The sequence below is a fragment of the Camponotus floridanus genome, unplaced genomic scaffold (genome assembly GCF_003227725.1).
Source record: "Camponotus floridanus strain SB8 unplaced genomic scaffold, Cflo_v7.5 scaffold73, whole genome shotgun sequence".
NCBI classification, from domain to species: Eukaryota; Metazoa; Arthropoda; class Insecta; order Hymenoptera; family Formicidae; genus Camponotus; species Camponotus floridanus.
The window spans coordinates 984,091-996,594 of record NW_020229842.1 but is presented as its reverse complement, the minus strand read 5'-3'; the positions used below and the strand labels follow the sequence as shown (position 1 = coordinate 996,594).

The following is a 12,504-nucleotide window of genomic DNA, read 5'->3' as shown; positions in this document are numbered from 1 at the left end:
TAATTTTCTTTGTAGCTTGCAAATTTTCTTTATTCATAATGCATTTTCAAATTAAATTGCTCGAATTGATTATATTCACAATGTGATTACTATTTTGATATTGATTTTATTGGTAGTCCAATGATTTTCAATAACATATGTTTTTATGTATATGCTAATAATGTTTAACAATATATATGTGTACGTCTAAAAAAAGACAAAATTTTAAAAAGAAAAAAATAGAGTACGTTCTTGTAAAAAAAAATAGAGACAGCAAAATATACAAATTCGAGTTAGTTTTGAGATATATAATATTTATTGATATTATAATCAATAAATAAATATATTATAATTAATAATATATTATATAACTATGAATTTATTATTAGTAATAAATATGTATTATATTAAAAATAATAAACACTTATCGTTTCTGAGTAGAAGCTTCTGTTGTCTGAATTTTTTTCTATTTATAATAATTATAATAATTATATTTTGGTTACGCGTAATAAACCCTTCAAATCGGTTTACCTTTATTTGAGTCTGGTTACGTGGACTAATTGCCCGCATAATTTGGGCTTGTCTATGTCGTTATTGTTCGTAGCGGTAGACTAGCCTGTGTATTTATGTGTGTGTCTGTCTATTTGTATGCCGCTTTGTGTTTGTCTTTCATCACTTATCGATGACAAATTGAAACTAGTCGCCGCGTTAGAGAGAGGCAAGACTATTTTGTTGCGAATCCAGTGAAATGTGTTTACAACGAGAAAGACAAACGTGATGGAATCCAAACAGCGTTGTCATCGAGCAGATACATCGCATGTTAAAATGAAATCGGAGTAATCTAGTATACATGAGTATATCTTAATTATATATTATAAAATATATATTTGGCATTTTGCTATTGCGTGCAATTACTTGTTCATTAAAAATAATATTATATAAAAATGAATTTTTTAATTTTGTCTCAACAATTACGATATAACAGTGCATGATTTTAAATAAATATTTTATGCAATCTTTCTTTGCATTATTATGACAAGTAAATTATTACGAAAATGTCACATCTATTTTATAATGAAGAATTTATGTTATGAATAGTACCGTCTTAACGTCATTTTTTCATGAAACTCGATAATCTGGAATGACAAGTGTGCAATGTTCCCGCGTATATATTACGTATCATGTGTCTAATGGAATAAGATATATATTCTTTCCGCAACGTTGCGCAAAAGTATAATCTTCGTTCTTTTAATTAATGTCAAAGCTCAATGACATTAATATCAATTCAGTAACATTAAATCAGTGACATTGTATCACATTAAATATGATTTTTTTATTTTAGACTTTATTAATTAGACTATTAATTAGACTTTGTTTAATAAAAATACAACATAATTATAATAATACGTATGTTAATAATGTTGTGTAAGATAACAATTTGATAATTTAATTAATTTAATTTTTTATCTCCCAACATATATATGTATATAATATATATATATATATATGTATGTATATATATATAAAATTGTTATTAATTTAATTCCAAAATTTTAGCTAATTTGTAGATATTTTGTAATGTGTTGATCTTTCTAAAAAAAGGTTTCGCATTCCACTCGTAAATTAACATATATATATATATATATATATATATATATATATATATATATGTTAATTTACGAGTGGAATGCGAAACCTTTATATATATATATAATTTACGAGTAGAATGCGAAATCTTTTTTTAGAAAGATACAAAATATCTACAAATTAGCTAAAACTTTGAAATGAAATTAATAACAATTTTTTATATTATTTTTAGGATTTTCAACATATCTGTCCCAACTAAAACAAATTTAAAAAATATCTATACATTAAAAGAAAACTAAGATTAAACACTAATAATTTATATACACTTTTTAAGTTAAATTTTTATCTGAAAACTAAAAATATTTTTAATTGAAAAATTGTAAATATTTGTAACTGATTTGATATTTTTATTAGTGAAAAATAATCTGTTTCTTTAAAATACATAATCAGATAATTTTGAAATGTCCTTTATATAAACACACATATATTATACTAAAATAAATGTTTTTTATAAAGATTTATGCAATTTTATTGAAAAATAGAATGTTATAAATTTGTTCTTGAATTTACTTTTTTATCAAAAACTGGTATTAAATTTATAATTGTATATTGCAATATCATAATAGATCATATAACAAATTCGGAAAAAATTGAGAGATTAATTGTGAATTGCATTAACGGAAACGAATTGTTAATATAAGAATGGATTTTTTTAATAAATAAAATAAAATATTTCTTTAATATATATTTTTATGTATATTATTACAACATTTGTGCAATTAAGATTTTACATCTTGTTTTAATAAATAAATTGCGTGTATGTGTATATGTATATTAGTATATTTTATCATAATATGTTTTACTCAAAATAAACTTCCGTATGTGACAGAATTTTCCAGGCCACTCGTGCATCATTCTGTACATAAAATATACTTGGTGCATAAAATGCATATCGTATTATTAACTCGTTGCTTCATTTGTGTGACTAATTACTTTTGCTGAAAAATGAGTTTGTTAAAAAAATAACTAAAATTACGCGACAACAAGCGGTAGCAAAGCGGCAAAAACACTTTGAAATTTTTTATATTAATATTTATATTTTGTACTAATGAATTAATTTTATAAAATCGTTCATTATTAAATTTATATTTTGATATTAGATAATATCATGCATGCTTGCTATGAAATCGCATGAATTTTTTTTTTCTAAATGTATATGTAGTTTAGCACTGTTATGGCACTACAATTTGATATTAGATATATTTTATTAGGTTTTTGTTTCTGTAGTATTAAAATTTTTTTCATTTATTGTTCTTTTCAAATAAATAATATCTGCATCAATTTTTCTTTGCACTCCTGCACTATTTGTATCGTTTATTGATTCAAAAAATGCTACGTAATGTATTTCATCTTTCTATATATTATGTTATATAGGGGCGAGACTATATCTTTTTTAAAATATATTATATATTTTTAAATACATGTTTATAATATGTTTGTATCTTAAATTATTTGCTTTATTAAATATATATACATATATAATAATTAACGAAAAAGGACGACGACAATCCCATAAAAAATACAATAAAATTATTTTATATATAAAATTAAAAAAATATATATATACATGTATATATATAATTATATATATATATATATATATATATATATATATATACTATAATTTAAAAATTATAAAATATATTATAATTATTATTTTTCAGATATACTTTATATTTTTTTTATATTGCACAATTATTGCATAAATTGAATTATTATCGTAAAAAATAAAAAATATAGATTTTTATATATTGATGTTTCATAATTCATGTTATCTTACAAAACGGAGAAACATGATAAAAATACATTTTTGTTTATATATAATGATACAGAATTTATTCAAAACATATATAAATACTTATATAATGCTTATTAGCACAACATTTTTCACATATCAACAAAAAGATTTAGATAAAATATAGCTAAGAGCATATTTTATAGATTAAATAGATTGATTAGATAAAATAGTTAATATATATATCACATAGTAATATGTTATAGATTATATAGTGTATATAATCTAGCTGAACATATGTGAAATGTATAAAGATATTTGAAATATTTTATATTGTTTATACTGATTATATATACATTTTACTATTTTTTCAGAGAAAGAGAACCATATTTTATATATGACCACTATTCATATAATTATTTACCATATTACAGTACAGTATATTTTATATATATATAAAGTTATACGATAAATGTGTGCCATATTATAGTACATTTTTTTATATATAAAAAGTTATACGATAATTTGATGATAATTTTTCTAGCGTTTAACGATGTACTCGCGATCGCAATTATGTCGTCTTTGCTTTACAGCCTTAATCATCTCATCTTTTCCCATGTACACTTTCCAACGTGCAGTGACCTATATTTCCTCTCGTGCCGCTTTCTGTGTCATTTACTGATTCTTAATAAATATAGATTGTTGAAAAAAGTAAGCAAGTTAGCACGTTGGTTATCGTTCGCAAACGACGTTTGTGCTCATATCTTACGAAAGATCGGCTACTTTTGTAACAAGTGTATTTGTTTTCGAGGAATGCAGTAGCCTTTGCGTCTGATACATTCGTTCCTTGCCATTAATTACACTTGATACGTCCAGTCGATCCGACGATAGCATTTAAACGAAAAAAACGTACTTTTCGAATCTTCTCGCTACGAGGCGAGTGATCGATTTGGACGAGAGAACGCTGTCGATTATTGGTTTTATATATGTATATAGTCGCGAAATAAAGGGAAAATCAAACAGAAATGTTTTATCAGGCTGACAAATTCGTTTGTACATATCGCAAACGCAATTCCGTTTTATATTAACGATCGACTGCGAAGTTTCCGAGCAATCACTCACGCCTCGCTTCCATTCTGCTGGCCACATCTTGGCAGTTTTATCTTCTTTCGCTGACGATGCTCTTGGTCGCGCAGGTCGTGTCGGATGTCCGCATTTCATGGCACCGGAAGTTATTCAACGGCGACAATATGGGAAACCCGGGGATGTCTGGTCGGCCGGAGTATTGCTCCACGTTCTATTAACTGGTACACTTCCGTTTGTCGGATCTCGAGACAGGCTGCGAGAAGCAATCTGCCGCGGGCGGGTACAGGTAATGGTTTTATGATCTCTCCTAACGCTAATCCGGATGAAAAACGAGCGGTTCAAAAATTTTAATAACGCTCGTCTCGTGATTTCGAGCCGCTCGCACCATTCGGAGCGCGAGATTCTTCGCATACACGTCAAGTAATTCCAATTTAATTGAATTTGCAGATGGAGACACCACTCTGGGATCCCATCAGCGAGCCGGCGAAAGATCTCATACAGAGAATGCTCACGACCGACGTAAATCATAGAATCACCATCCAGGAAGTTCTCAACCATAAGTGGCTTAGAGTAAGTAAAATGATCGACGAGCGGATCCGCGATATATTCCTTTATTTACGGAATATGGGGATATGATGAAACACAGAAAAGCAATATCGCGTTTGTGTGTATGTGCGTGTACGTATAGATGCATCGTTCGAGCGCGGGCGTTTGATGACGATCAGCATTCTACGTCATGCCGCACAACTCCTGATGGGGATAATCGATGTAGCGGTTTCCGTTTGATCGCCGATAATACATCGGGTTTTATTTTATAATTATGCCATATATATATATATGATATGTATGTACACGTGGCCTCATTCTCCGTTGTTATGTCCGATGAATGTGCGTGCGCACGCGCACATCAGTATGGTGTGCGATTATACCTGTATGGTGCAACAGTTAGCCAGTGACCTAAGGTAACAACATTTGCGGAGTCACCCCCATACTTCTTCGATGCAACACACGTGCAACTAGGCTATCGATCGTTATATAGTAGGAGCAAAGCACCGACGATTAATGAAAATAACTGTAGTAAAGTATATGCCTCGTGCTCCGTGTGCATTGCTTAGAGCTTTTTTACGCGGCTGTACGTTCGTCGAACCCTCGAGGACTTTGTGGAAGCAAGTATAATCGACCTTTCTTCTGTCGTTAAAGCGGAATAATCCGTCTCGCGATTGTATGAAGAAAAATATTTAAATTGTATGTTATTCGATTACGTTCATGATGCTAATTTTTTTTTATTAGCGTTTTTATAATATTTATTTCGTCGACGTTAAACTTTTAAAACAATAGATATAAAATTTTTAGCAACAAATTTTTATTCACAAACTAATTTGCAAATGGCAGTTGTCTTTAATAATTTTGTTGTTTATAAATTGATTTTAATTTGAAATATATAATTTTCAAAATATATAAAATAAATTTGACAAACGCATCTCGCTCCATCGTTGTAAATAATAACTTTGCCGTATTTTTGATAGCGAATGAACGGATACTAATTTTCAGGATCGTGATAAGGGCGCAGCTCGTATACATTTAGCTGATACTATAGAAGAGCTTAAGAAATTTAATGCAAGGCGAAAATTGAGCAATGCTGTAAAAGCGGCTATCTCCTCGTCGAAATGGCATGCCCCATATTCAGATGCTAATGGTGACAATTTCTCCGATGTCGGCGATGATGAGACAACTACAGGTGCGTTGAAGACTTGCGATCTTATTTAGCCTCTGATTTATGTACAAATATGATAAAACAAAATTTATTTTAATACAAGATTTATTTTCTTTTGATTAAATTAATGTTTACTTAAAACAATCGAACAATTTTTATAAAAATTTTACTAAATGACGAAAATGGCATGGTACAAGTAGAGCGCAGAAAAAAAATTATTCTTATAATAATAACATACAGAAAACCAAATATTGCTTCAAATAATGCTTTGAAATGCAGCCTTCGCGGAAACATGTTTGATTTCTCTGCGTATATTCTCTGAGTTTATTCTGAAATGTTTAACTTAATTTTATGTGTTATTATCCAATACTCTTGTAACATAAATATTGTTATATTGAAGATACATAAAAAAATCCAAAACGTCCATACTTAATTTATATTTTGTAACAAAATTGACTATTATACAACGAAAAAAAGAAAAATTTTTTGTTTCTTTTTTATTTTTTCTTCTTACGTTCTAACTAGTATATCTTATTTGCCATCTTCATCTCTTAGTGAGATTATTACTTTGAGCTAATTTTAATGTTATTTATAAAAATTTTCATTCACATTTTAATTATTAGAGAAATAGGAGAAATTAATAGATTCCGTTTGAAATTTCATTAAAGTTGAATTCTGCCTTTCCATAATTTACACTCTATGTGTGTTCAATCGCTTGTGATATTATGATAACAATAAATGCAACGATAATATGCTTTAAGCCAATACTTCATTCATGTGCTTTGAGTGTACTATTTCAACAATGAGATGAATGATCGCGTAATTTGGAAACTTTATCGTTATATGCGCATATTTCGTGATATATCATATGAGTATTAGATTATCTATGTACAAATAGAGCATAACTTCTCAAGTGACTAAGACAGATCTGTTTATTAAAGATCATGATTAGAACAAGAGTTATCAAAAACATTTCGTAAAATCAATAAGATATTTCCTAAAATCAATATTTGATACTATTTTATGTATAGGAGCTGTAGCCGAAATTGTGGATTCCTTGGATGACATTGAAATCCTCGAAGAAAGCGATAGATTGGTGCGGACAGAAGTTCTCAATGCAGTTGATGATCACCGTCTTCGAGCAATTTTAGAGGTATCTTTTTTTTAATGACAAGTTATAATTATATAAAAAATTGCTCGCAAGAAAATATCAGATTATGCTATAATTGAGAAACTGAAAGGGTGAAAGAAATAAAGAATTACAGTACATTGAGCGAAAAAATGTCAGATTTAAATTTGTTTTTAAATTTGTATTTAAATTTTTCACAAATTTGTATTTAAATTTTTCACAAATTTACTTGGATCTAACATTATGTCAAGTGTTTAATTGTAAATGAATGTAAATTATTCCACTTTTATTGCAAAGAGAAAGAAAAGAGAGAGAGAAAGAGAGAGATAAGGGAAAGGAAGAGATCTTGTAAATATTAAATGACAAAATTAATTATTTTATTTTATTTTTGTTTAATTATTTTATTATACAATTTTTTATAATAGGATTATGATTGTGTTTTAAGCAATTAATGTCTTGATTTTACACATGTATATTGCTTGAATCTAAAAGAATATTTTTTTGTTTGTCAATTATTTATTTTTAGGATTTTCTTCTTTGAATAATAATATTTTATAATGCTGAATTGAAAATCGATATATGAAGAAATCAAAGTTTCTTAAATTTGAAAAAATTTATTACATAATACATAATACATATTTGTTTCGTTTTTTGTTTCGTTTAAAAATCGTAATAATATTTTTTAACGGTACGTTACTTACAATTAATGTAATGTTATTTTGAATGTAACAAAATTACAATGTCCAATAGTGTTCGTATTTAGCAAACTTCTCTTTTTTCTTTTCACACCTAAGAAGAATGCTTAAGTATTAGAAAAGATTATCTTTAAACAATTCATAATAGTAATATATGAATTGTTTATAGTGAGAATTTTATATTATATTAATTATATATTATAATCATTATTATTTTATTTTATATTATTTTAATTATATTACTAATTAAATTTAATATTTGAACGGGAAATTATCAGTAATCAGTATCATTTTGTTTATTCAAAAAGATTTCTTTTTCTTTATGTGACTCTCTTATCTAGCCAAGTATCTCGATTATATCTCTGATGTGCTCGAAGGGATGGAGAGAGAGAGAGAGAGAAAGAGAGAGAAAAGGAAAGAGAAAAATAGAAAGAAAACTTTATTTAAGATTTTAAATTATTTAATTTTTATTCTCATTCTCTCATCAACAGCGAGAGTTTCAATCGAGTGTAGGTAACAAAAAGAATCCCTGCTAGGATAAAATAGTTCTGTTTTTTATCGACGGCGAAGGATAACTTCGCCAATCTCTCCCACGCAATATTCGCGCCATGTTTGAATTGTTAAGCCTTTGTTTCAACTCTGCCGTAATCCAGATCATGTCGGAAGCTTCCTTCTCGTGCGGCCGAATCCCGCTGCAAAGCTTGAGCTCTTCTACTGAGAGCGGCGCCACCCACATTTCCCTCTTTTGCTACTCCGATAATATTCACTCGTGCGAGATATCCCGCGGGAACGACCTTCATTCCTTTCAAAGAAAGGCACGCAAGCGCTGGCTCCGGATTGGCAAGATGGCCGCCGCGGAGTCTTGATAAACAACATGCCACGCACGTTCGAAAGATCGCGTAATCGCGACAACTCACGCGTTAGTTTAAATTTATTCCTCGGTGGTTCCTGAAGTGTCACGTGGCCGAACGAGCCACGTGTTAGAACCATGCTTCACGAGGCTTATAGCGCTGTCTAACAAATAGAGATGCGCCTCTGTCAGTTAATGTTCATCGGCGATGCCGAGCTAGCCGGCGACCTGTTCGAAATCGCGGGTCTCCTGGTAAGTAAATTATTTCGATTCAGCGGGGGATAAGAAACGATATTGTCGAAGCTCTCTCTCAGCCGAAACTCTAAATAAGTAATTGTTACCATGTCTGCTGTATAATAGCGCATTAGTCATGTAAATAAATCATAAATTGTTTTATTTTTTTTCAACTCTAATGTTTCAGTTTTAATAACATTATAATTCTCTTAACATTATAATTCTCTTAATTTTTAATGATCATAGTGTTTTTTATTTATTTATGAACTAAATAATCATGCTTGTATAAAAATATTTTTTAAATTATTGTCAACAAACTTAGGAAAAGATTTGGTTAAGTTAGGCAGGAAAAGAAATTTAAATATTTGTGTAATATTTTACTGAATTTACTAAAGCATTATATTTTTCTCTTGATCTAAGAAGAAAATATTTATTTAATCGATTATAGAAAATTTATGAGATCGATTATATTTTATTAAATCTAACAGTACGCTCGATTACTAGCATAAATGATATTTAAAATTAAAGGATTATAGGAAAATCGTATTAATGTCAGTATTGCTTGTTTTCAGCTTTATGACAGAATCTCAGGACGTGTACCAACACCATATCGAGCACCGCAAACGGATGCAGTTCAACGCGCTCGCGATGTCGAAGAGATCCTTCGGGAAGCAGAGCATTCGGCGGTTCGAAATATCGATAGAGCCGATCTTCGAGAACTTCACGAATTATTGGTTCAGCCACATATGCGGGTAAGTACGTTGCATTTTAAAGCCGGCAACTAACACGAACGGAATAAATAATTTATTTCTGTTGATTTTAAAGCTAGCTTTTTAACGTATATCTTAAAAAATACGGAGCATAACATTTTAGAGGCAGTTTTATGCCTGTCATTACATACAGATACTTTATGTGTGTGCATTTTTATTATAAAGAACCTAAAACTCGTGAAAAAATAGAACGAAACTACTATTCTTTTTTATATTTTTTTTTACGTAAATTTTTTTGCCGAATTCTAAATTGAGATTTTTAAAAATATTTTAAAAATAAATAATTAGAGATTATACCACGAGTTATAGCAATTATAGCTTTTAATTAATTCTAACTCTCGGATCGTGTTTATAATTATTATAGCGTAAACATTGACCAGATTTCATTCGTTTATATTATATTGATAATGATTTCTCAATTAATTATATGAATGAATTCAATTAGGAAAATTAAAGATATTGATAATTAGTTACTCGAGTTGTATGAAATGGTTCAATAATAATTAATATTTAGAAGAAAGCTATATAGTATAAAAGATTTAAATACAACTGATTGGTGGATTTTACATATATCAAAATTTCTTTCTTGCACGATAATTATTAATAAGAATAAAGAATAAAAATTAATTTGCATAGAAAAATAATTCTAAATTTTTATATTTTTATATATACAAATATATATGTATATTTATATGATTTTACATGCATATTGTTAGAACTTTTTTTAAATAATGTTACGTTTATTTTAAATAATTTTGTTTAAAACTTATTAACGGATTGAAGAAACTAATTCCACAATCTATTACCCTACTTACACGTATAGTATAGTTTTTGGCTACATATTTATATATGTATATATTTATATGTTAATTTGCATACATTATGATGCAAGATGTATTTTATGATTCCTGGATATAACAACAGGAAATTGCTTGTGACAGAAATAACTTTCGTGAAATCCAGAAGAAAATTGATATTTGCATCGGATGATTTGTGTGGCGCCTTTTGCCAAACTATTCCGATCTATGTATTCTGGTAATCTGATAATGTCCAGTCGTGCCGTTGCATCACTGTTGGATCCTTACAGCGAGAATCACTAGCATATTTATCGCGGTGTTTGACATTACCGTAGGATATACCGTAAATGGGGCGCGGAAATGTAGGTCGATCGTTAAAATTCTCAGTTAAAAATCCCGTAGCTGCAACGCGGAGCGGCAAGGGGGAGCAGGAGGAAAGAGTTATAGCAGGAGAAAGATAAATGTAGAGAAGAGGAACGGAATGAGACAAGAGATAGATCGAGAACACGGGACGCGATTTAATCGGGCCATGGCGCATTCTGATGAGCTATCTCGTTACTAGGTGCCTTATTAATCCGATCTTCATCCTTGAGGCGCGATACTCGTTATTTATTTCGCATCTTTTTTCGTCTCCGTCCGTGTTTCTGTCTGGTCCTATTTTCGGCGTCTCGAGAAATTGAGAACCTGGCTATGCTCTTTCATGAGATATTTGGCACTTTGCTCCGGATAAGACCAAAATCGATGCGGCGTCCTACTTTGATTAGCGACATAAGTGGAAGGAATAAAAATAAAGAGTGTCTGGGCGCGAGATACATTTAATTTGATAGAGCTGCTACTTTTATTTTTTTTCATAAAAAAACATTATATCTCTAAATAAGATTTTATTTTTAATATTTAATTTACTTTTACTGTGTTTGAAGTAAAAATTTATATAGCAGTTACTTACTCCAGTTTTCTGAGAGCTCGATAAGATTATATTTCTTCAAAATATATCTATTCGGTATTATACTGTAAGAAATTTTTAATTTAGAATCCATATGTTAACTGATGCATTATGGGAAATAAAAAGAAACATTTTGGAAGTATATATATATTATGTAAAAGAATAATGAAAATACAGTTTGCATTTTAGTGCACAGTCACTATTTTCATATAGTATTATATACTATTTCAATGAAGTTATTTTCTGTCATTTATCTCACGTATTTTTGTTGCAATTTTCACTCTTCGAATTTTCTATAGATATTTTATTTGACGATGTGGGGAATATCAATTTCGATACAATAAACACACGCTTACGTTTACTATTTTTAGAAACTTTGAAAGTATATTTATATTTTCGATGTTACATATATTTATGTATAAAAATTTTTGAATTATCTATACACTTTCTGACTGTTATAAAATTTAGTGTAAAAATTATAACTAAAGACATTAGTTATTATATTTTGCAAATGTTTATAGACCCTATATATTGATAAAGTAAATTGATAAAGTAAATTAAAGTACTCATTTCTGTTATATCATGACAATCAAATCCAATATTGAAATAAAAATAAATCTTTAAATCATATTGTATAGTTGATAAAAGGAAAATGAATTTAATCCATACTTATAAGGAGGTAGAACTTGTTGCTTCGTTGATAGGAAATAATATTGTGGCGACAAGATCGATCGATGCACTGCCATCAAAGAATGCTTGTCTTACATTAAAATACATAATAGAAAAACAGAGACAGAAACAAAGATAGGGAGAAAAAAAGAGAGAAAGAGAATTCTTGATCCATCGACTACGTGGTCACAGCAAGCATCCAAGGAAAAGATTAACGCATGCGCTTAATGTTTTGGGAAAACGAGAAGATCGATGA

The 12,504-nt window shown here is 29.0% G+C and overlaps 1 protein-coding gene across 1 annotated transcript in view; it reads left to right on the top strand.

The window, feature by feature from the left end:
* Nucleotides 1-12,504, top strand: part of LOC105255597 (peripheral plasma membrane protein CASK) — a 181,828-nt gene that overhangs the window by 31,349 nt on the left and 137,975 nt on the right. Inside the window, exons 10-14 of the mRNA XM_025413957.1 lie at nucleotides 4,558-4,733; nucleotides 4,895-5,017; nucleotides 5,999-6,185; nucleotides 7,193-7,314; nucleotides 9,642-9,821. Coding sequence (XP_025269742.1) covers nucleotides 4,558-4,733; nucleotides 4,895-5,017; nucleotides 5,999-6,185; nucleotides 7,193-7,314; nucleotides 9,642-9,821 — 788 coding nt within the window. The remainder of the gene's footprint in view (nucleotides 1-4,557; nucleotides 4,734-4,894; nucleotides 5,018-5,998; nucleotides 6,186-7,192; nucleotides 7,315-9,641; nucleotides 9,822-12,504) is intronic.